The 26,937-nt window shown below is 31.7% G+C and overlaps 2 protein-coding genes across 2 annotated transcripts; one reads left to right on the top strand and one right to left on the bottom strand.

The window, feature by feature from the left end:
* Positions 1 to 1,553: 1,553 nt before the first annotated feature.
* Positions 1,554 to 21,292, bottom strand: LOC148608654 (uncharacterized). Its single transcript, XM_088543610.1, has 5 exons — positions 21,283 to 21,292; positions 18,926 to 19,037; positions 13,503 to 13,559; positions 12,644 to 12,703; positions 1,554 to 1,729 (listed from the first exon to the last, which is right to left on the bottom strand). The coding sequence occupies exons 1-5, from the start codon at positions 21,290 to 21,292 to the stop codon at positions 1,654 to 1,656; spliced, it is 315 nt and encodes a 104-aa protein (XP_088399736.1). The 3' UTR covers positions 1,554 to 1,653.
* Positions 5,843 to 7,982, top strand: LOC148608655 (uncharacterized). Its single transcript, XM_088545562.1, has 4 exons — positions 5,843 to 5,995; positions 6,305 to 6,427; positions 6,820 to 6,971; positions 7,565 to 7,982. Exons 3-4 carry the CDS (start codon positions 6,963 to 6,965, stop codon positions 7,922 to 7,924), a joined length of 369 nt encoding a protein of 122 aa, XP_088401688.1. The 5' UTR covers positions 5,843 to 5,995; positions 6,305 to 6,427; positions 6,820 to 6,962; the 3' UTR covers positions 7,925 to 7,982.
* Positions 21,293 to 26,937: the final 5,645 nt, after the last annotated feature.

Genomic DNA, 26,937 nt, shown 5'->3' with positions numbered 1-26,937 from the left:
TAAAAAAGAAATTAACAAATGTTGCTTTTGGGTGAGTTTATAGGAATTACATATATAGTGTGATGTTGTCAATCTTATTCCTTATTCATTTGGGTCTGTGGTCTATGGGTAGAATCGGGATTTATTTTACGTAAGAAGGGGACATAAGTTTTGTAGGTTTAAATTAGTGTGGAGCTGGATGGATGTCAGTTTACTGATTGTAAGTCTCAGTTTGTACATTTGTATTATTTATATTCAGTTTCTTTATTTCTGTTCTAACAAGGGATTTAGACCTTTTTGGGCATGCTTAATTGTGTAATACTTTTTTTCCGTAATGGATAGAATTTGACGGGGAGGGTTGTGATCACACACCAGTGTATTTTATCCCCCGCTGCACCTTTTACTCCTGTATTAAGTCAGGAGTTTCTAGTCACTGTATGGTTTGTTTCGTTTTCACCTTAGGTTTATTTTTGTACTACTTGAGTATATAGGGCAAGTGTTTGTCATTATATAATATTCAGTTTAATGTTTTTCTTGAACTGAATGGTAACGTAGTTGTCGCATCAATTGACCCAAGAATTTGACAATTTCTGGCAGACAAAAGCATAGAATAATTAATATTATTTGTGTCATTGGTTTATAGACCGATTAAGAATCTATTATAAAGCATTCATAAACGGCTGAATCTGAAATCAAAAAGCACATTGTTTTAGCTTGCATTGGATGGAAAGAATACATGTGTATATGAAAAAAAAATCTGTGCAAAAAACATTTATTCTCTTCTTAAACCACAAGAATGACATTATCATAAGTCGAGGTCTGACCTTCTGAATTTGTGCCAATTCTACAAACGACTTGAAACAATTGAACATATCTTAATTGCCAAATGTAAAAACGCGGTTTAGAATATGTGGGCAAAACAACAAGCAGACAGCCAAAATCACGTGGCACTCAACATAAATGAAATGAAAAGTTAAAGTCTCGACCGCGTACACTTGGTCATATCATGTCTTATCGGTTCTTATTGCTGAAAGAACATTTCATAATATACAATAAGATTAATCATAGTTAGTTACACTTGTTAAGAGGAACCCAATGATAAATGTGCTACCTCATGATTAATTATAAATTTCCTGACACTATAATCAAATGTCACATTAAACAATAGTTACAAAGTGAGATGTTAGATATCAGAAAATATTTCATTTACTTGGATTCTTTTTATTTAAATTAAAAGGTCTAGATTCCTGTGCAGGTCCCTCAAATAGAAACATCCATATGCGAAATCTGTTTTGTAGTAATGTGGTATTATTGATTGTTTATTTTAAGTTGTTCCCTTGTTCCCATGAATAAGATGGATAGGTATGGGCCACGAACCATTTTCTTATGGGGGGGGGGCTGGAATTTCCTAATTTAATTTTTTTTTTCAGACCAAACTAAAATTGGAATTTTATTTTTTGAGAAACTAATCTATTTTTTTATTTTCTGAAATGTATGCTTTTTGATCTCTGCAAGAGCAATAGCAATATCCCAGGATATGCTTATAGGAAAAATGCATATTATAAAGCACATGGTTCAAGGTGATATTTTATTACGGTAATATAAAACAATTTTGTCTATAGCCTTGTCTTGGTTTTGGTGAACATAGTTTCTGTAGGCCAGTCCCTTAGACCATCATAGAGATCCTTGAATTTTCATGTTGCAATTAAAATGTCCTCCATTTCCATATGTTATCGCAAGCAAGGAATACCTGAAAAAATCATACGTAAATACATACTCAAACATCTTTTTGCATTATTTTTGTTTTGTTACACAGAATATCAGGTTTGAACAGTGACGACAAATGATCCCTAGAGATATTTAGCGTCAATAGTAATAGTTCTATAATGTAAATTACACCGTAATATATGTATACATGAATGAGTATAAAATGATATAAATAAAACATAGGTAAAAGCTACGTGACAATCATCTTAGCTAAACTTAACTATTTAATATAATAAAGCTGAACATATAATTATGAAGAAAAAATCACTGAAAGGTCTGGTGTTTCAGATAGAGAAAAGGGGAGATTGTAAGGAAAACACTAAAAACAAGAAAAAAGTAGAGAAGAGGAAAGCTCGAGCAATTTTAAAATGTGGTAGTCCAGAAGAACAAAACAAAGTTCAAACAGACAATATTTCCCGATTCCTAGTAAAAAAACCAACAGATAAAGAAAACGTTCAAAGAATGTTTATGTTCCGCCATTGTCTTACATTGCTTTGAAGACCATGTTTTAGACATTTACAATATTTTCCTTCATTTTTAGTCCAAATCACATGTTGTGATCTACTTTTTTGTTTTTTTCTTTTGAAATATTTAAGTATTATGTTTTTCTTTCAGTTTTGTGTTTGGTATTTATTAGTTTTGTGTTCAGTTCATAACCAATCATTAAATCTATGGTAAAATCATTTAGTATATTACAAAGGCTAGGTGCAAAAAAGAAAAAAAACAGAAAATAATCAAGAGATTACAAATCCAAGGTATAAAAAGAATGGACATCGGGAATATGTCAAGGAGACAACCACTCAAACAGGAATGGAAAATCGACAGCCTAAGGCGACCTATATATCTTCAATGAACGGTAGCCTGCAAATCAGATAAAACAACCAATATGCATATATACAAACGCATATAAAGCACACAAAAGCCTAAAATCAACAAAGAACTAAAACACATGAGTAACATGGACCCCTATAGAAAATAAACTAAAAAAAGTTAACACATGGTAAATTTAATAACTATATTTAATGCACTGAACACATTTCTTCTTCATCTTTTCCATTTTCTTTTTCCTCTTCTTCTTTTTCATTCTCTTCTACCTCCTCTTCTTCATTTTTTTCAGATTTTTCATTTTGTTTTTTAAATTCTGAATTATTTTATTTTTTTCTGCTTTTTTCAAAATATTTTTATTTTTTTTAATCAAAATTTGAATTAATATTTGTTTTTAAATCCCAGCCCAGAAATTGTGATTTCTCTTAACTCCATGCATATATAAGGCCTGTTTTGGGAAAGGAAATTTATATGTGCCTACAGACTGTGACTATCTATTTTTTATGGTTGTACAATGAAGTATATTACCGAAATAAACAGTTGAAAGTTTGGTTGTAATGGGGAGTAACGGAGAATTCCAACGACAAATTTTGTCGGAAAAGAAATTTCGGAATAGCATTGAATATCTTCGTATAATTTCACTTTCGTGGAACTATCTATGGTTCCTTAACTGTATAGAAATGTGTTACTACTTAATTTGGTCGTTTTAAAACCATCAGTAAAGATCAATATATTTTGTGTTTGTTTACAAATTGTCCCCCCTTTATTTGTGTGGCAATTAATGCCTTCAGCTCAGACAGAGTTGGCTGTCTTAGTGGTCGTGAATGAATTACTTTGAACAATTAATGTAAAAATCATAATATTATAGTTATATTATTTACATTTGGGCAGTATATATTTTTGATTTTCAGTAAAATGTTTTAAGTTTCAAATCATGTAGTACAACTGATAATTTTGCATATCAAAATATTACATAATACCATTTGATATATTCACATTGAATTTAAAGGTATTGTTAATCCAGTTAGATGACCAGGATTACCACACCACCGCCGGCACTAACTCCAGCGCCCTAGTCGAGTGGTCTAGGGCGCTGGACTTAGTGCAGGCGGTGTTGCCATAGATGTCACAGCTGTACGAGTTCGAGTCCCGCTGAGGGAACGACCAAAATTTGCTTCGCAAATTTGACAGTTCTAACATCGTTGGGAATTTTTCAGACCTTTCTATACGTTTATTTATCTTTCCTGTATCAATTTGATCCGATGGAGCAGTGTAGCGAATAGAGTCGTCACATTCTGAGACGTTTATATATATATATATATATATGCGCATCAGTTAACCTGTGAACTCTTCAATATCTTTTTTTCATGTTGACTTTCTGATTGCATCTTTAGTTTGTATTTGATTGTTTAAGGTATTAGCATTATATCTTAATGAAGAAATAAAGACACAAATGAATAACAAAGGAAAAGAGCATGTTTATACTACATTAACCGGATCAAAAACAAAATGTGCTCACAAAAAAAAAGAAAAATCTAGTAGTCTGTAAAATGTACACCTAAAACTGTTGTCATATCCTTCACAACTTCTCAATAAAGATGTCATTGATTGTTACCCATATTGGTCCCGTTAAAGCCGAAATACCCCAATCATGGACTCTGTGGAATTCAGAGGTTGGATATAGCTTTATTCAGAGACTATATAATACTTACTATTAGCAATATAAAGTCTATGTCTTATTGGGTTAAACATGCAAATGAGTTCCAAAATTAGTGTAAAAGTTACATGATCAAATTATGTCTTTTTTTTTTTTAAAAAACTTGATGCTGAATTAATTGGATGTCTATATGAACAAAATAAATGAATGAAATGTATTGAATTGCAAGAGCGTTTCAGAACCTCGCGCATCCAAATACTGTCCATTCATTTAGTTTACGTATATAATCGTCCAATTTTTTTAATTCAATGCCAGACTGTAACAACTGAAAGAACAAAACCACTTTGCGAAGTGTATACAAAAAATAAATATTTGAATGACCAGGCATGAAAAATAACCACTTTAGGAAGTATATACAAAAAGTCAAATATTTGAATGACCAGAATAGGAATATTGACACAATCTTTTAGAAACATTTGTCATAAGTATTGATTAAAATAAAATCCTTATTCATGTAAAGAAGCATGAAATGTATATTTATAACCAGTCTATGTCACAGGCTGTTAGAACGCCGAATTTGTCTATACTACCCCGTCAGATAGTAATGATAAAGTACATTAGTCAAAGTCAAGTAAAAAGGTCGGTTTCAGAAATGGTTTAACTAAATACCTTAAAAATTGTCCACACCTTTTGTAATGGGTTTCTCTCCTCTATACTATAATACCCCTGGGAATTATGGATTTTACTTGTGATAAGATGCGGAAATTGAACCGAGTTTGTAGGGAATATTATAATTATCATTGCGCATGTTCGAAAGCTATTTTCACTTTGAAGAACTTTAAGAAGCGGGCAATTTAATTGTAAAAAAAAAAACATTTAAGTTTGACGGCTTTTATACCCAATTAATTTTTATATTTAATGAGATGGATCAAAAGATAATAATGGGTGACCATCATTTTCATTAAATACATTTGGATTGTGAATTTCCAACTTGCAAAAGTATTCTACTGAATTGTCAATATCACTGTCCCCTCCGACAGACATTTATGGGAGCAACATAATAGATGTTCATTCATGTACAGATTCAACTCTTCGTTTAACAACACTTGTGTATACATTTTAAATTTTTTTCAAAGGGTATGTCCAGCACTGTCACTGGTGATACCATTGATGAGGACATTTCATGGTGCGACTTGTTCATTCAACACACAAGCCCTTATTATGGATAGGTGAAAGATCTGGAGACGGCTAATTTGGTTGTGGAGGAATGTTCGTTAGCTACCTCCACAATTTATGCAGTACCAAGAACTACCAAAGTTTTGGAAAATTTTCCCTTGATAGTGAGGCATATTCTTTTGTAATGAATATCCTTTTCCATATTTTCCTTTCAATGCGCAATTTATTTTGGTCACAAAATCTATTGCTGTGATTTATTTTGTAAATGATCATTGGTGTTAATTGTTCTGAATAATTTTTTTTATGGTTGAAGGTGGAAGGGAGTGAAAGTAGAAAGGTCGAAAAGTTATAGCATTTTTGAAAACATAACTGAGATGATACTTAAATCCAAATAGTTTATTTGTAATTCTCTCATTGTTTAATTTTATTTCAGAACAATGCTTAGTGCAGCATTTTGTGCGCTGGGAAGATGATGGTGCTTTCACCCATGGCTCACGCATTCCTGTCCAGGATACCCCTTTCTTCATCGTTGGTCACCATTTGATGGAATGTCATCAAGGGCCAAATAACAGACAAAAAATGAATGAAAAGGTTATACCTAAGATCAATGATTCTAATAGAAATTATGATGTAACAATTGAAAATTGTGGTGTAACATTTGATTTTTGTTTTCATCCAAATTCTTGGGACAGTGAAATAATTGTACATTAAGAATAGCCATGCATATTGATTGAACAAACAAAGCTAATACACACAACAACAATTTTGTAAGATTTTAATAATTTGTAAATATGTTGTGCAAAAGGATTCTTATTTTCAGTAATATTCAAATATCAACCATTTAATTGAGTTTTTTTTATTTAAAAAAAAAATATGTTTTTAGTTGTGAGATTTTGTTAGGAGAATCAGGATGACCATCAATACCCTCAAGCTGCATATAATAAAAGAAACACAGGGACAAAAAAGCTGGGCTGCAGTGCAGCAGTATACTTGAGGGAGATAGTTTTTTTTCCAGAGTATAGGGTAAAGAAAATATTAGTGGTTATTTAAATCATTAAACTTTACATATCATTAGTTCACCTGGCCGACCTGTTGTAAAATGACTAAACACAACGCTTAGATTGTGACTTTAAGAATGCATCATCTTTAGTTTATTATATCACAATCTACATGTTGTAAAATGTCTATACACAACACTTAGATTGTGATTTTAAGTATTCATCATCTTTAGATTGTTATATCACAATATACATGTTGTAAAATTTCTATACACACGACTTAGATAGTGGTTATAAGAATGCATCATCTTTGGTTCATTATATCTATCTGTAGTAAAATGCTAAATTTCACTACAAATCTTTTGTTAAATGTGTGTTTATTGTGATTCTTATTTTGAATAAAGGTTCTTACTTCAGATTGTAAATGATACCCCATACTTCAGACGAATAGCATCAGAACAACTGGAAGCTGATTTGAGTTCTGCATGCTACAATGAAGTTCAAGTAGATGCAAGAATTTATATAGATCTGCCAAAAAATATGACCACAGCAAACACATAATGGATGATGTATGCATGGTTTTATTAAAGTTGAAATAAATTAAATGTATTAACGATTTTGTCTTCAACAATCATGCACAAGAAAAGCAATAATCATATTTATTTGATCCCTTAGCTGTAGGTTTGTGTCAGAATAAATGTACAGTGAGTTCCTCTATTAATTGATAAGTTGTGTATGAATAAGTGATTAATGAATAGACACATAACGTGTTTAATGTATTTATATTTATTAGCTGTATAATGTCAGATTCTTATTCTTAATTCAAATTGTCTACTCCCTACTCATAAAATTGTACTAACAAATTTGCATTGCGGTATTAATATAATCAATAAACACCAAGATAGAGAAAGCAAGGAGAAATTTATCTTTTATTGATATATCAAATGTGCCAATTTTTCGAACTATCACATGGATTCACCAAAAAAAAGAACTCAAGTTTTCAATGTTTTCTCATATATTGACAACAATGTTCATAATACATTCAGATTAAAGCATGTAACATTTAATCATCATGAATATTATATTGTTTATAGGTATGTGACTCTGAACTGTTGAAACCACCATATGCATGTTTTTTTGGTTTTTGTTTTTTAGTTCGTAGGCTGCTGATTTGAAAGCACCAATAGATCAGCGTGTTGTAGACCACATTTACAATCTGGTTGATGATGGTATTTACAATGTTGAGAAGATCAAGAGGCACATAAACATATTTGTTAAGAGCTTGTTTTGTAAAAACAGTTTACTAAATGCAATAAACCGCAGATTCTACCCAAGTTGTAAGGACATACGTGGAATGGTTGACAGGAGAAGAAGAAAACTGATAAAAGGACTTCTAGACCAGGAGCAATTAAACTTAAAAGTTAAAGCATGGAAAGATGCCAAAACGACACCATCTATTTTCGGCCCTCAGCAAGGGTTAATAGACCAGCAGTGGAAGATGAGGCAGATGGAAATGAACTGAAAGTTAATAGCTCCTAAACTATAGAGTTTTGTTTGTCTCTATGCATTAGTAGCAACATTTTTTTAATGTCAGTTTCTTTCACATGTAGAATGTATAAAATGTATTTTTTATTTGTCAATTTATGAAACAATCTATGCTTAATGCTTTATTTTGACATGATTTTACTTCTAAATACATTTCAGTGTACATGCATCTTGAAATGTGTTTTAGTCATTTTCATAATTGTGATTGCTTGGTGTGTTAAATTGATATTTTGTTGAAAACCATTTTATTTATTTTTTAATTGGTGTTATCTTTTTTATTCAAATTTTGTCCTGTATTTGAAAGCACTGAAAATTTATCGCACGTTTTGTTATTTTTAATGTTGCTTATCAGCATACTAGCATAATCTAAACCAATACATTTTGTTATTTTGATTAAAAAAATGGCATTGATGAGATTTTCGCACTTTTTTATTTTGAACATTATTTACAATTAGCTATAAACAAACTTTATAATTGATAAAAAACGGTTTCAGTATTAAAGTTATCATAGTTTTTTGTTGCCCGTGGTTTTAAATTTTATGAAATACTAATTTCACAAATTTAATCCCTGTGTACATTGATCAAACTTTACCCTAGAGATGTTATCATATTTAGTATCTTTCTTCTGTAAAAATCACATTTATGTTCATTGAATTTTATTATTTAGTTCCTTAAGGTCATCAGGTATCATACCATTTGTTAGAATTAGTCTTTTCTACAATTTAACAATGTTAGGAAATTTTAGAAATTGATCGTACCATATTCAAAGATATGCAGGAAAATGCATTCAAAAGATAATAACACAAAGTTTCATTCAGGCCAATTGTTATCTTTATTACTCTGTGTTGTATGTAATGAATTTTTTTATGCATAAAGACATGGTATATATATATGTATTCATATTTTCCTGTTCGTTACACATTTGTACCAAAATAAAAACCAATGAAAAGTGAATAAAATTAGTATTAGTACACAGTATTTCTGTTCTTAAAATATTCGCATAGCATGAAAATTTGGGATAGATATCAGTACAACATTATGCTCCTTTGCCTAGCGCCATGGACATAAAAACAAAGGTCAATCAAAAGTTCTTCATAGAAAATTAATACTAGAAGGCAATACCAATCAAAACCAAGCAAAACAAGGACTCATAAAATCAAGACATTTACAGCAGTTGAAACTAACACAAAAAGATGCAGCACAAATGCCACTAAGTAAAAGGCATGAAATCAGAAAGGTAATGGCAATGTCTTTGCTCAGTCCAGTAAGGGTGAAAAGTTACTAAAGGCTGAGCTAGGAAGAATATCAGATACAATTTCTGAAATGCTTTAGTCATGATGGTAACATGACATTTCTCGAATGCTGACTTTAATTTGACTGATTCATAGCCCTGTCTGAGCAACTTTTAAGAAAGCATCATTTCTCTCTCAACAAAATCAATGCTCTTAGAACTTAAACTGTTAAGTAATGCATCAGTTGAGACACATATAGTCCATAGGCTGGTTTTGCTGGTATGTTGCTACTCAAAAGTCAAAAGTTAACTATAAAAAAAATAAAGACAACATGTGTTTGCCAATATTCTCAGGTGTCTGTTAAATGTTGATATCAGTTTCATAAACAAAATTTAATTATTAATAAATTCTAAAAGATAAAACATGTTTGGCAAAATGTACAGTTTTCGTACATTTTGTACATTTAAAAAAATATATATATGCCAGTGTGAATTATGACATGACCTTTTTCTCCATATCACATCGCATTTTGGTACGTTATTTTCCTAACGAACAAATATTTATTCGAATTTTCTTACGTTGTTTTCCTCTGAAATTATTTTGTGGTATTCAGTTCCTTTCTAATTATTTTGTGTAATTAGGTTATTTTAAATCAAACTTGAAGGTAAGTTTAGTGCATGCGGGCAATAATGACTTCTGTTTCACAATCGACCCGTTGTAGAAAAGACATTCCCTTTCCTTTTTATTCGGTGCTTGATACCACAAAGTAATTTCTTATTACTTTTGTCATTAACATAGTTTATTGCCTGGTAAGCGATTTTTCCGTAATTGCAGGAGTTCTTGTTTAATTAGCTGAAGGTTCAGCGTATTTGCCGGTCAATGTTTACATCCCTGTTATGCCCGATTATTGTTTCATTTGTGTTTGATTAAGTACTTTTATGATAAAAGGAAAGATAATTGACCGTCCATGAGCCGTTTGTCTGTTTAAATTTTCGATTTCTATTTTCGTCCTATTCTGTTTGTTTGAAAAATATTTCTACGGAAAGCCAAAACTGTCATAATCATAATGCGTTAAGTTTTGCGTTTCTGGTTTGCATTGTATAGAACTGTTTTATATCATTATGTTTCACAGATAATTTGTTTGTAATTGGTATTTTTGCATATTTTGATGATGATAACTGTTATATCACACATGGAGTTTTTCTCTGTTTTACAAGTATGGTTAGCACTTGGTGACATATTTGTAATTTAGGTTACACAACGTTACGACGTTATTGGAGAAAAGCAGAGGAAATGTGGACGCTATTTTTCTTCGATAACAAGTTGTCTGATAAATAACCACGAAAAAAATCACTTTCTGTGACTAATGATCAACTGCACCATGCAATCTAGAATAGCTTTGAAGAACTCAGTCTGATGTTTATAATGTATTATAAATTATAAAATTGCTTTTATAAAGAAATAAACAAAGAAGCAATACTATTCTTAGTAATCCTCTTGAAATAAATATTCATTAAAAGCTATTTTATTGTAGGTGCGTTTTGTATTTGTCACATATTCCCATATCCCTTCATTTTCTAAAGACATATTTAAAGTATTTGTGTCGGTGCCTCATTCAGTAATATTTTTGTTTGATATGCTGTTGTAAGATAGATAAAAATCAGAAATTAAAAGTCTAGGACTTAATAAAAAGCTGAGAAAAATAACATTCAGAAAACAGTTGTTGTTGGAAAACATAGTGTAGCAATAACATAAAAATAAGACGTGAACTTTGCATAAATTGCCGTAATGCGAAAAAGAGTATGTGTGACATTTTGTAAGACTCAATAAAAGTTGCCGTATTTCTTTTAAAATGTGTTGAAATTTATAATTTTGAGTAAAATAATATTACTTAAATGTAAAAAAAAATGTACCCCTGTCCATATATGATATTCCTTCTCTTTGTTTGAATTGGTGTACTAGTTCTGTTGTGTTCTGTGGGACAGTTTTGTTGTTGGTATTTCTAAACAATTGCTGGGGAATAAGGTCATCATGACGTCAAAATGAAACAACATTAACACACGTATATATTTGCCTGTTTTCCAGTTTTTTTTAAAAAAAAATCGTTTTATTATAAAAAAAAAATTTTCTAGGTCATTTTGAAATTATACATGCGTCTAAAAATGTTACCTGGGACAGCTGAACAATTACATATTTAAGGATATATATATGTGTGTGTGTGTGTGTGTGTGTGTGTGTGTGTGTGTGTGTGTGTGTGTGTGTGACTACGAAGCTTTATTTTGGCATTTATCCAGCTAAATATATTGCTATACCCATATTCTTTAAGAATTATTCATAATTCGATACATTACTACAGGTTAATTAGTTTGATCGCATTTTTAAAGGGTCGATTACGCTGCTAGTTTGAAACAAGTACGAACAGCGCGCGTTAAGTCAGGTAACAATTTGCCATAGTATGTGCACTTGGTAATTTTGTTTTTTCTTGATCTTTCAGTTTTGTACCCTCCCAGAAAATCTGTGTTTATTGGACAATAAACAACTTTTGGATTTGTCTTCTTAAGACTCCACAGAGTCGACTTACAGAACACCCCTTAATTAATAGCAAGCATCGGGGTTACGCGTGCATGCCGGTTTCTATATAAATGCTTCATAGATAACTACTTGAATCATTACGGCGATTTCAAATTTTCACTTTTTTTAATACGAGCATGAGATCGATAGATTATTATTTATACCGAATGTGTGACCTAAAAAAAGTGAACATTGGAACTTGAGCATTAAAAAAAATTTGATTATAATTTATCAAATTTATTTCTATAGAGTTGAAATTGTGAGAACGAGTAGTTGAAGTGATGGGTTATTTACAACTCGGCGGGTGTTTCTAGAAAAGCAGAGGACGCAGTTTTTAGTGGAGTCCGAGTTGCTCATTTACTTTTGTTACTTTGTATGTATGATTTTAATTACTTTATGTTCTTTGTTGTGTATGTCTGTTTTCCATGTCGCGTCTTTGTCCCTGGATTACATTCTATTGATTACCGCTATAACCTTGGTTCCTTTGATTACTCTTTGATTACCGCTATAACCTTGGTTCCTTTGATTACTCTTTGATTACCACTATAACCTTGGTTCCTTTGATTACTCTTTGATTACCGTTATAACCTTGGTTCATTTGATTACTCTTTGATTACCGCTATAACCTTGATTCCTTTGATTACTCTTACAAAATATGAACGGAGTCTATTGTTTTGGTCTAATAGATGTAATACTCAGATGTGCGTCAGAATTCTAGTGGTCTCCACCCCTTAACTGTGTCGGAATTCTAGTGGTCTCCACCCCTTAACTGTGTCAGAATTCTAGTGGTCTCCACCCCTTATATGTGTCGGAATTCTAGTGGTCTCCACCCCTTAACTGTGTCGGAATTCTAGTGGTCTCCACCCCTTAACTGTTCATTAATTACGCTTTACCTTCGAGCCTCCATCTGTGAACTGACATTACTATGAGCAGCAGCGCTTCGTTCCATTGACCTATTTAAAAAGAAAGATAGCTATGACTTATTTATATCAGGGACAATAACGTATTTGTTCCATGTTTGAGTTCGTCACAGAAACAACTGTACTGTTATTTTGTGCAAATGTGATCTGTCCAGTTCTTGGTTATGGGAAAATTTTACATTTAAGTGTCAGTTTCTGTATGAAGCAGGCAGTTGTTGATAAATGTACATGGAAATAACCCACTATATTTACAATGTAAATCCTTATTTTCACAATCAGTGACATACTGTTAGTTTGACAAAAACAAAGATTTACTCCCTTTTTTGTGTCATAAATTCTTCTGCAAGTTATCATTTCTACTAAATTTTGTTTTCTGATTCGTGAGAAATAATATTTTTGTCGACATAGAAATAAACAATACAATTATCAGTATTTCATCAACAATCGGCACTAAGCAACAAAAATCACTCTGGAGTTTCTCGGAAGGAATTATAAAATATTGATGTTTGGTTTTTACACGCGTAAAAATGTAAAAGAAAGACAACTCTGCCTCGATAAAAGAACGACTCAATAAATTAATGATTAAATCGAAAATGGGCTTTAACTGTCGTCGAGTATATGTTATATTGTTATTTTTATGTATGCATGAGCCAGGTTGTTTTCATAAAATTTTTGCAAAGACTTGTAAGGGAAAAAAAGTTCAATTTTAGTGCATTTGAGTAAATAATTTCACGATTTTTTAATTGCATAAAAAGGTTTCCTTGACAGGGTCTTGTTTGGTCATCTATTTAGATGTTCTGCGATGTTTGATAATTTGTTTTAATGATTTTACCGTATATTTGTCTGGAGACTGCACAAATCAGAAGGAAGTATGTGTAACACCGAACAACTGCATAAGTAAATAAATGCGGTATTTTTATGGCATCTATGTAACTAAATAAAGACAAGCCTATGGATAAATAAAAAAACTACAAACAACATAAAACATATATAAAAAGAAAAACTGTTGTTTACAAATGATAAAGTAAGTAAAATCCCCCAGAAACCATTTAAACAATACTATTACTTAACAAAACTCTCAAAATTACTTTACGGTCGAAAGATTGAACCTACTGAAGATATATGGAAACATGGTATTCATCTGCACTGTATAATGACAAAATACTAGGATAAACTCTTGAAATATTTTACTTATATTTAATGAATAGAGTAGCAAAGTCGAATTGATTACTGAACGACAATAAAACGTGTGTTTTTTTTTCAAACTCATTGGTTGTTTTATACTCTAAATACAACTACTTACAATGTAGAAGGTTGTTATATCAGTAGTTCGTTTTGTATACAAATTATTTTTTAATCTTTAGCTTCTTAATTATTTAGTTCTAAGGCTGATGATGCGGGGTTATTACTTGAACCGATGTACACATAACGAAATTTATAAATATCTATTATCAATTATAGGCTTTAAACGATACCTGATATATGGACCTATTCCGATTAAATAGACCGAGTACAAAGTCCCAGATCAGTATAATATAACTGATCACATATTTCACACATTGACTGTGTGAAATTCCTTAATACATATATACATGTATGTAAATAGTATATTATATATGAGAATTACCTTTAATTTTGTATTTTTCAAGATTGATAAATGTCAATGAAAATAAGGATACATCAATAAAATGTTTTATTTAAAAACAAAACCAAAAAAAACTAAAAAAAAACGTACGATCGTAGGCTTCAAAAACTATTTGCTAATTACGTATGGTAACACCATGGGAAAAAAACAATACAATTCTGAAAATGCAGAATGCATATAATTCAAACATATGTTATTTGTTATAAACAAAATGGATCAGACACATATAAAATAACATACTTATGAAGTCTTCTCCTGAAATAATAATAATTACAATAAAGTATAGGCATACAAATTCACTAGTGTTATTTAAGTTTTACAAAGTTAAGACGAGACAGTAAAAATATAACATTAGATGATGTGGTGAGATGTGATGTGTACTTATTCAGCTCAAGCAATAAGGAATCTTTTCGTGCATTTAACGAAGGAATGTACACGGTCAAACACAACCTGATATTGTTTTTTCTGATAGATTTTCTGAAAGACCAACAAGTACATGAAGGTCTATATTGCAAAATTCAAGAACCCACTGAAAGCATATACATCAGAGCTAAAATATAATCTCGCAAACGAAACTATACCATTACATAAAACGGTTAGAGAAAAATACATGGTAAATTGCTGATAAAGAACAGGACTTATTCTTGGGGTTAGTAGACATCGAGAACATCTGCCGTTCTGCTGGTATTGGAATTAGGTAACAGATTTAAGGGTCTTTGTATTTGTTTTAATTGCAAGCTCGTTTCATTAAATAAGAGAAAGGTCGTGAAATATTTAGTAAAAGAGTAATCAAGGGAACAAAGGTTATAGCGGTAATCAAAAGTATGTAATCGAGGGACAAAGACCAGACATGAACACCGACATACACAACAAAGAACATAACGTAACTGAAATCATACATACAACGTAACAAAAGCAAATGAGCAACTCGGACTCCACTAAAAACTGGGAGCATGGACCAGGTGCACCGGTAGGGTAAGCGTCCTCTGCTTTTCTATGATTGATTGATTGTTGGGGTTTAACGCCCGAGTAGCAATATTTCAGCTATATTCAGGCGATGAACATGAAATGATGATGATGAAATGAAAAAAAAAGGGATGGGACAGAAGGACAATAGGGTCAACAAATTTCAATTGCGACAAGATAAAAGGGGGGTGGATAGGGTTGGGCAATTTAGCATCCTGTGGCGGAGCGCAAATGTTCCTTCTCCTATTGAATAGCACAGCAGGGTTCTTTAACGTGCGAGGAACGTGGTATCTTTCCAAACACGGTGCACCACTATGGTTTGCGATCTGGTTTTCCGTATTATAGCCTGAAAACGCCAGCATGTAACACGCCAGGGATACCACATTCCACCACCTGGGGCACACATCCCAGTTGCTCTGTGAGCAGAACGCCTAGCCCCGACTAGATTTCTGAACACTATTTAGTCGCCTTTTATGACAAGCTTTTACTTCTCAAAATACGCAACATCTACGCCTCTAGATTGTAGTGTCTAAAAAAGTGACCAAAAATTAGGGGAAAAAACAATGTCACATTGACTTTATATGCTATTAAAAGGAATAAAAAATAAAGAAGATAAAGCTATACACATTACATTCAAATTAAACATTTGTCAATATTTAAGAGCCCGCTTGATCTTTGTCCAGAAGATATTTATATCTGCTGAGTCATCGCCAGGCCATTCTATGTAAGTAGCCACCAAAAGCAGCTCATGTAATGACCGAGGCATGTCAGTCTTCAGCACATGCTTTAGCATTATGATAAGCAGTGTGTCTTCTTTGTTAAGAAAACGTCTTTGAGCTATTCGCATTTCAAACAAGCACCACTCGCTTTTCATCATAGAAGGTGAAAGTATGAGTACAACACGTTTACTCTTTATCATACTCTCAGCTATATTATCGACAATAATTTTCCCAGCAAGAAAGTCTCGATGATGAATACAAAGCCGTATATCATCTGATTCAACATTTGGTATAAGCTTGTTTCTCACCCAGTCGTTGTCATCATAAGAGTAAATGACAAAGGCATCGAACAAAAAATCCGTAGACTTTATCTCTGTGTATCCTTTCCTTTTCATTCGAAGTAAGTATATCCCATGACGTATGTGCCAACGAGCTTTATAAACTAATGACATTATTGTAACAAAAAATATTCCTACAGTACATAATAGAATAAAGATAGTCAGGAGAACATTTCTGTCTGAACAATCCGAGTCCGATGGGAAATAATTTTGAAGTAATGTGTCCTTCATTTCCGGTGGGTTTCTACAAGTATAGTCAACTGGATAGTTTTTGAACTTAGTCGGGCTTTCTGCAATCCACTTCCGAAACCATAAATTATTACATGAACATGTAAACGGATTACTAGAAAGATCTATCTGCAATAAACTAGCACAAACAAAATCTGGGATGGATGAGTCATCTATCACAGCGAGAAAGTTCTCCTGTAAAATCAATGTTTCAAGTAAGAACGAATTCCTAAACACTGATCTCCCATCAATATATTTTATATGATTTTTGGACAAATCAAGTAACTGTAGATTAGGAAGATTAAATAAAAAATTTGACGGGATAAATGTTAATTCTGCATTTTTTATGGTTAATTTTTTTAAGAATTGTAATGGTTTCAACATCCTACTAAAAATATTGGAAACCATATTAAACTGGTTTTGGCTAAGATCAAGCGATTCTAGCTCGGGGAGATAATTGAATATATGATCTGGATGGAAGTAACCTAGTTTCTCACCGTGCGGATCAAATTTAAAGTCATTCTCTGAGAAATCAAGACTCCTCAATGTCGATATATTGAAAGCAAACTTTCCAATTTTGTACAGTCTTTTGCCAATAGATCGTAAAGTCAGAACTTCTAAGACCGGAAGGTATAAAAAGTCATGATTCTTTAATATTTTGACTGGATTTTTGCCCACGTGAAGCTCCTTCAAATTTTGAAGGCAACGAAAACGTGATTTGAAGCTTGAAATAAAATTCGAAACTAAGTGCAGACGTACAAGATTTGGATATAGACATGTCGGTGGTTTTCCAAAGAAGTTCCGTGGCAGTCGCATTGAATTATAATTCATATTAATTTCCTTAAGGTGTGTTGTTGGGTTTAATTGTCGGACTTTATGAATACTATTAAAACTGAAATCAAGATCCGTTATGTCTGGCAATGTATAGATATATTGACTATCCTCTGCCCTTATTGGTATTTGAACAGTTCTAAAGTCGTTATCACGTAAAATTAACCTTTTTATTTGGAATGATTTTGTTGCCAATGTAATATAAATATCACGTGGTTGACTTTTCCATTTAAAGCCACTTAGAACTACTGTTTGCAGATAAATGGAGGTAATGCTGTCAAATGCATCACTTATATGATTCGATGAAAGTAAGCGGTTTTCGGATAAATCCAGATACCGCAAACTTTTGAGACCGGAAAAGGCATCATTCTCTAAAGTATGAATACTGTTATTCCTTAATACTAGTTTGGTAAGATGCAGATTGGTTAAATTTATCATTGTTTTGTAATTTACTCTGCTTAAGTTATTACTACTGAAGTAAACTTCTTCCACTGATGATACCACTTTAGGTATATAGGACAGCGAATACGAATTGTTGCACTGTAATGTAGTTTTTTTACAAATACAAACTGACGGGCAACTTGGTGTCGTAAATGCTTCAGCAACGTAACAAAATGTAATTATAATAGTCATCATGAAACAGACAAATGTTATCATTGTTGGTGTCTTTGATATGTCGATTTCTTATAGTTGCTTCGTAAATCTGTAATTAAGAAATTATAAAATATTTAACATTTGAATTACTGATACGAAATAGGCCCTTGTAAGTTCGCAATTAAGATAATTTAATTAATTCATCCACTGCACGCCTAACATGAACGTGTTAGCGCAAAATGGAGCACAAGATATGCACATCTACATTCTGACATTTTGGCTTAGATTAAGAAAACCATAAGCATCCCCTTTTGTAAGACATGAATAAACCTTTAAACAATACGATACTTTGTCTCGTCATTTTAATACATTAATATTGTAACACCTTGTAAATCTGTTTTGTCTTCTTTAGTCCTTTTTTTAACACAAATATGTGTCAAGATGTCATTTAAATATCAGTCTCTGTAATAACCATGCAGTGGGTAAAACATGGTATGACAAATCCCACCATTTAGAAATCCAAGGAAAACACACAAGATTTTCCATATCACTTTGGTAATTTGAATTATGATTTCATTGAAATGCACGGAAAGTGTACTTTTTAAGGGCAGATAACTCTGTCAAAAACCCCATTTTTCAAACATTCTATTTTAAAATGTCTGAGTAAATCCAGTGATGCAGAAATTAAATAAAAATCTTCTAAAATAGAGAATGCACTTTTGAGTGAAATTATATTTTCAGATCGGTGGGTTTTTGACATGCATGTTTCTGATTTTCCCATTTTTCCCATTTTACCTGATTCTTACCAAAACTTACACTTAAGTTGATAAGCTAAATATTGCACTAAATTATACAGCTTAAACTAATCAAACTATATAACATACTACTATGAAAAGGACACAATATATAAAATCATGATATAATTTAAACTTACCGTCTTATTTCGTGTTTTTTGCAATCAAAAAAGTAAACAGATACAGATACAAGTACAAGTACAGGTTCATATAAAAAATCTTGTTCAATAAGGAAGTTGAATAAGGAAGTTACTATAAATATATATATATTTGATAAGGACTATACTAGTGGAATTAAGTCATTCTACATAATAGTTGGGTCATTCATTATACTCAACATTATTTAACAGTTTAACATGATACCGCATATTATATCCTCTTGTCAAAAGTGATACTTATATCAATTATATTCTTTTTATTCTCAATGCAGCATGTGTAAATTCTTTAATTTATTTTTTTTCTAGGCTAAACATTAGCCTTATTTAGTACTATTTCATCATGGTATACTTCATGTTCTTAGTTTAAACAGTATATTTATTCGGCATAAAGCTGAAATAGATTGGGCAGCAGGCTAATCCTATATAAGCCTTCTCCATGATACAAGGTACAAACTTACTATAATCAATATAACACAATATTTGATATATGAATTATTAATCAACAGACATGTAGCAGCAGGCCATGGCCATTTTGGACAATGGATTTTAGAGTAACGTGTAAATACAAGTAGTGTAATAGAATATAAATGATTTGACTATTACTAATTATTTGTCACTATATGAAATGACCTATTGCCACTGCCTTTTATTACATAGAAACTGTAAAATTTTAATTTCTGAATTAAGTACCTAGGATAAGTACATAGGCCAACAACAGTTTTAACTCCTCCTAATTTAAACTTGCAATTCTAATTTTTGCAAATCCCCAAATCGCCATTTTTAGAGTTAACATATTATATTATACACCAAACTGTGTGGAATTAAATTGGAAATACAAGTATAATAATTTCATTGTGAAGATAGTAAACATATTCTTTAAGTTTTGAAAAAGAAAAATGGGAAAATTTATTCCAATGGAAAACTTGATTTCCAATTGGAATATCGACTTTCCAATTGAAAAACCAGTTTTCCCATTTGGCAATTCACAATTTCCCATTGGAGAACGAGTGTTCCCATTGGAAAAATTTCTTCCCATAGGAAAAAAATTTCCCGTTGGAGAAAATTTCTTCCAATTGGAGAATTTTTTTCCAATGGGAAAATAATTTTTCCCAACGGATTTTTTTTTATTTACAGTGGGAAATATACTTTCCAATTGGAAGATATAATTCTCAAGTTGAAGATAAAAATTTCGATTGGAATATATATGATACTGAGAATAGCTTTAATTTCTCCGTTATTTCATATATTCATGAAATAAAATGATTCGATAGATATACCTGCATAATACTTGAAGTGCAAAGTAAACCTGCATTTTCAAATTGCAAAATTTTGATGAAATAAAAACAGAGAAATGTACATGTACAGGTAAAAACGTGTGATTTTATAGGGAACTAGTTAACATTTCTTCACATCTTTTTTCGTGAAAGGCATCCAAAACTAAATACTTGATGAACTGATTTTCAGTACATGTATTTTTCTGAAGTCTTTCCATTCCAATTCCATCTCATTTATACGGCAATAAAATCACATGCTTCTTTATACAGCAGTCAGTAGAGAATTTATAAATGAGTTACAAGTACACCTGAATCAGTCAAATGCGATGACCTTTCGTACCGTGTTGTCAACTTTCCTTTCATATCTGGCAACATCCCTTTAGCTCCTGCGTTTGGAATTTTCTTATAAATCACTCACCTATTCCAGAGTTTGCCGTAAAAACACAGACTTTCGTTCTGTGCTACACCTATTATAATTAAGATTTTGGGTTATATGTTGCAACAAGACTGAAGTTATCACTACAGAAGTTTCATGTGTTGTAATCATGAACTCGTGGGTCGTGACGGTGTATATATCCATCTGCACCATGAGACGAACTTTTTCACCGTGTCTTAGCTTTCTTTCCTCTTTTGTCCACCCCTGAATTTAATTATAATGAACAACTCAGCGAGTGTTTCCAGGAAAGAAGGGAATGCTTATCCTAGAAGTGCACCTGGTCCATGCTTCCAGTTTTTAGTGGAGCTCATTAACTTTTGTTGCTTCGTTGGTTATTTCTTTTTTTGTGTGTGTCTGTCTGTTATTACAATAATTACAAATTATGACCAACACCTTTGTTTATTGAAAATTAAGTTATCGGCCTATAATTTCATTTAATATCATTTTAAGAAGTCTGTTGATTTTCTCATGTAATAATTTGTTTAAGAAATCCTGTGTGTTTAGAAGTGGTCTGATGTTTATTTGAAATTATTTCTTTCTGTCACAGCAGTTAAAGCCCATGTCATCCTGCTTACAACATCCTTTATACACAAATATCGTACACTATGAGGTGGCATGCAACAACTTACTACAAGCCATATACAAAATTTGTCGAATATCTTAGGGTATCTTATATATAACAGAGGCTTTGCCTTTAGATGTACCTGATGAATTACCTTCAAATACAAGATTTAACCACTTTTCAAGTATCTAAATTTCCGAATCCTACCATGATTTTTAATGTAAATGTGTATACTGTATTTGCTTGTGCTTATAAACTTGAATAAATATGTTAATACTAAGTCTGTAAATAAATTACTATAGTTAATTTCGATATACATACACGTGTGTGTGTGTGAGGGATGTGAAACGTCACAACTACATGTAGTTCCATCCCTCATAGTATAAATTCGTATTATAAAGTAATTAAATATGATGTAATAAATTAGGTTAATTATAAATGATGTTTTTCTTCCTGCGAGAGATAAAAAGATGCCCTGTTATAAGTTGCATTGGAATTTGAAGAGACGTCTTGTCCAAATTATTTCCTCTGACCCGGCATTATTTTGATATTGATCTGTCGGGTTGGAGTCAGAATGATGTGTGATACAAAAAGTTGGATTTTATTGGTACTGCAGAGTATAGTACTTCAAGTGCTTCTAACGATTGTGTTCTATCTAGTAGGATTCCGGAGTCCTTTTCAAGTATGCTGATACCACATTCATTTTACATGGTAAACTCAGCATATGGTGTGCGGCACTCCGCATTACTGCAGAAATAACACCTTTATGGTGAGCACATCATTCTGGTCTCAACCCAACATTTCAATAGGAGGGTTACATTGTAGGTTCAGAAGAAATTCGGAGTATCTGAAGCCTGAATGACTATCCTAGCACTTCATAACAGTCATTACTATTTTTCTTCTATTACTCTTAATCTTGGCGACTGAGTGCAGTTAGTACCGATAAAAGTGATGTAATCATCGAAATGGCTCTATATAACAATACACACAGGTTAAATGAAACTTTTAAATATTCAGAATGCTAAAAAGATGTGCCAAATGAGATTCAAGCTTAAACGGAAGTCATTTTAAAACTCTTAGAAGCCTCGCCCCAAAAATCGGATTTTTAGCGCTCATTTTTACCTCCACCCCCTCTCACAGGTAGAGGACAAAGAGACGTTCTTTTGATAATTAACATGAATTATTTTGTAATATTATAATTTAAATATTAATGTAAATAAATAATTTTTTTTTCATTAAAGAAGTCCATTTTTTATTGATAGAAATCTTTTTCTTTAAGTTTAAAATATTACTATAAAAGTCAGTTTTTGACGATTTTTTTTTATTATCAGAAATTTATTTATGTGAGAAATTCCTTCCTAATATTAAAAATTCAACATGTTTTTAAATTAAAATTTCAACATGTTCTTAAATTAAAAGCAGCTGTCTTTTTAACATTAAAAACCATATTTTAATATTTATCCATTTTCTATTATAAAATTTAATTTCTTATTTAAAAATAATATAGAAAATCAAATTAAATTCTTACATTGGAAATTAAAATTAATTCTGATATTTCTATCTTTAGAAAACGATTTTTCTTTTTATTAGAACTTGAACTTCTAATATCTAAAAATAAATTATAGCAAATATAAAAAATAATGAATTGCTAACATCCCTGTGGTAAAATCCTTTTTTTTAATATTAGAAAAATATTTTTTTGATATTTAAAATCATTTTCTCATATTCAAATTTTATTTTCTATTATTAAAAAATCTATTTCTTGTTAGAAATAATATTAGAAATTGAAAGAAAGTCGAACTTTAGAAATTTAAATTAAATTCTGCTTAAAATTAGAAATAAAATAAAATTATAAAATAGTGGTATGCTACAATTCAAGGAAAGGCGTTCAAGACGTTCGTTCTTCCTACAATTGTTAATTGTGAAACAATAAAGTTTCTTTAATTGTTTTATCTTTAATTGAAAACAATTGCATGAAGTCTTGATCCCCTCCCCAATGTTCATGCCTCTATTTTAAATTTTCCGTCCCTGTTAATTTTATTTAGGCCCCTTAAGTCAGCTGAAATACATAGATTTCAAATCACAACAATTTTAACAACCTGGTCACAGATACGTAGGTATGCAGGACATTTGTTTATTCGGCATCAATATACAGGAAGTGAGCCGTTTGTCGACCGTTAACTGGGGCGCATAAAATGCATATACAACATGTGCCAGGGGTGGACCCAAGCCAGAAATTTTTGAAAGACGGGAACCTATCCAGTATCAAATAAAACTTCTCTACAAAAACGGGGGATTGACTTCAGGGATGCCCGCGACCACTTTCGCTCTGGATCAAACCCCTATATTGAAATAATCAATTACAATCTTAAATCTTTTTGTCGGAAATGCAGCCCCGAGAGTCGAACCCTGATTTCCGGCATGCAGGATTTGGTTCTACCCATCTTGACTCTAAATGCCAGGTAATATAGCCTAATGCCATTCTGGGATTGATATGTATAAAAATTATATATTTAATTGCTATTAAAACACAAGTAGCACTTAATTACATTCACTCCAAATTTTACTAAGGCGAAATGGGAACAAGCCTTTGTTTTTACCATTCTATGTTTTGAAATTTTGGAAGTATTACTTCATTAATTAGGTAAGTCATAATTTTACATCCCTGTACAATCAAACCCAATTTTTAAACCAATTATTTGTTTATAAAACATAACCTGGTAGGTTTTAAACATCTAACTTGCCAAGAAAAACTGTACAATTGTATTTATGTGTATAATACTTAATTCTATACTGAAAATTCTGATTAAACATTTATCTGCAATTTCTTCGTAAGGGAAATCAAGATATAACCAGGATTCGAAAGGTGTAATGTCCTATATACAGGGCCGGATCCAGGATTTCAGATTAGGGGGGGCGGGCGCAGTTAAAATCTCGCGGAGCGTAGCGAAGCGAAAACTTTTTTCAGGTTAAATTTTTGAAATATTCTTCTAGAATGGGTGCAATGTAGATACCTTTTGTGGTAAAATTAGCGAGAAATTAAAGTTTGAACCTCAAACCGTCTAGATCTACCCCTGATATCCCATGCTTTGCATTTTTTTTTTGGGGGGGAGGAGGGGGCGCACGCCCGCCATGCCCCCGCCTGAATCCGCCCCTGATATACATTTTAAATGCTCATCCGCTGAGTTACTCAATTAGTGTCACGTGTGGGGTATACTATGTCAGCTTGATTTTATTTTATTATTAATACTGTGTCCGTAATTGTTGTAAATATTTGATTTATGAATAAGAAAGAAACACAAATATCTGTCTGTTTGTTTGCATATTAGAATTTATTCATGTACGAGTTGAAGGAAACCCATGCTAATGAAGTGCATGTCAAGACTGTCAAAAGACTTTACGAATAAAAAAATGATAAAGTAATGCATTTGAGATGAACACACAAAAGATGTGTACCTAACGTATTAATATCGATACTACGAATCCACGAACTACCTGTGAGGTTTTTACACGTTTATGACTTCATTTTCGGGTTTGCGTGCCATTATTAGGCAGGGATTTTCTAGGAAATCCATGAATTAAAAATTTTGAAATCGGACCAAAAATAAAAAAGTCAATTGTGAATTGTGTGTGTGTGGGGGGGAGGAAGGGGGGGGGGTTGACTCCTTATAACTCAAAAACGGTCAAAAATGCATCAAATATGATGATCCATTTGTTTCTCAGATTACATAAGGAATAAAATAAAAAGGAATTATAAAAATCAAACACAACTTTATAGTGAATTATTATTTCTCTGGGATTCTTTACAATTGTAATAATCTTATATATCAAGCACATATTGGTTTCTAGAGTAGTTGAGTTTGAGCATGTAAAACTTGCTAAAATCAGTTAGAATTCATTTGGGAGCATATTAAACATTTTAATGATGCACATCTGAACAGCAAAAATAGTGTACTGCTACTGAACACTTATATTGAGCCACAAATGAATTTAACATAATATTATTACATGTATTTTATAAACCGCCTTGGTGGTCTCAGGTAAGTGTGCTCATCATAAGGAATGGAGATCATGAGTTTGATTCCTGGCGGAATCACACCAAAGACTTTAAAATTGCCAGTCACTGCCTCTCCGTCAAGCATACCGTATTTCAAGAGATAGAGTGACAGCTGGTTTGCAGAGTCAACATGATGTGTTAAAGTAAGGTGACATGCCTTCCTTCAGGTGTTGCTTCTGTGAGCTAAAAAATGAAGATCCGCCTAAGCGTGTCGAACTAGTACAAAGCAGAGTTTGTTTGATCGGCAATGAAATGCATTAAATATATGCCATTGAATTGGTAATCTATTATCAGTCAATCAATATCTTATCAATAAAATAATTCTCTATGCAATACACATCAATAAAAGTTGATTGATTGTTGGGGTTTAACGTCCGAGCAGCAATATTTCAGCTATATTCAGACGAAACACATCAATAAAGGAACTTTTAAAAGACAAAATCAAAATTTGCATTGTCTTAAATGACAAATCTTCTTTCTGTTATTCTTTAATAATTCAAATAGTTATTAAAAAAGTCGTGAATACCATTGTATGTCATTGTAACTGCCTTCAGATTCTTTCTGGTATGCAGGGATGTGTACATAATGTTCTATAGAATATATCTTATGCAGATTTTTTTCTTAATTGACACAGAGCTTCTATACTTAGATTTCTCTTTAGTAGGAGCCTACATGTTTTGAGGTGAAAGTTATTCACAAGACCAGACAAGATGGACCTATTTCACAGCGAATTCAGTTATTGGAAAAATCTGGTTTGCAGTTTAGGGCAATACGTTACACTAGTTTCATTCATAAACTTTAAAATCATTCCATGAACTAACTGTTAATAACAATTATGTATATTTTGCCAATACCACAACAAATATTGTGGACACTTGATGTTGACATAAGTATTAAGGACAATTACAAAATAAATAGATAATATATCAATATGATTTTTATTTTGATCAGCCTAACTTTTTATTAGATTCCAGCAAAATAAACACATATATCTCACATCATTTGGAAAATGTCTTTTATCAGTGTCCCACTATTAAGAAAAAAAAAACCATGATTCTTGTTTAGATAAAACCTGTGTCCAATAATGTAACAATATCTTCTAAGATACATAGGGCTGCATATTTACATATGTAAGATAAAACAAATATACAAATGAAGTCAGACAAGTTTCAATATGGCAATCTTCATTTAAAATTAACTTTGTTGCCCTGTTGGAAATGGTCTAGAAAGTTGGGAGATATTTCCTGTGGAATACATGTACATGTAGTCTCTACAAGTACTGTTTGATAACTATTTCATATCAATTTAATATAATATTTTTTTTTTATTGTCAAAATCATAAAAAAATATACATAAATATCTAATACTGGTATTTAAGATTTAAACTATTTGATTGCATTGATGTATATTGATAGGTTTCGGAATGATTACCAATAAACAGTTTAACTTAGAAAGAAACAACAGAAGCTGAGAGTGTCACAGTTTTTGTACCTTTGACCTTGACATGTCAGTAAAAGGCTAGGTTTTTAGTTATATTGGTGAAGTTTTGTGAAATTTTTAAAGTTCCCGTTCTACTTTTATATATAATCGCTTGAAATTCAGGACTTTTAGATTTAAATGCACTACAAAGAGGGTTTTAGTTGATACAGGACAAATAACTCAAAA

The sequence above is a fragment of the Perna viridis genome, chromosome 9 (assembly GCF_037379345.1).
Source record: "Perna viridis isolate PV_CMFRI_1.1 ecotype Kerala chromosome 9, ASM3737934v1, whole genome shotgun sequence".
NCBI lineage: Eukaryota > Metazoa > Mollusca > Bivalvia > Mytilida > Mytilidae > Perna > Perna viridis.
This window is presented reverse-complemented; position numbering and strand designations above follow the sequence as displayed.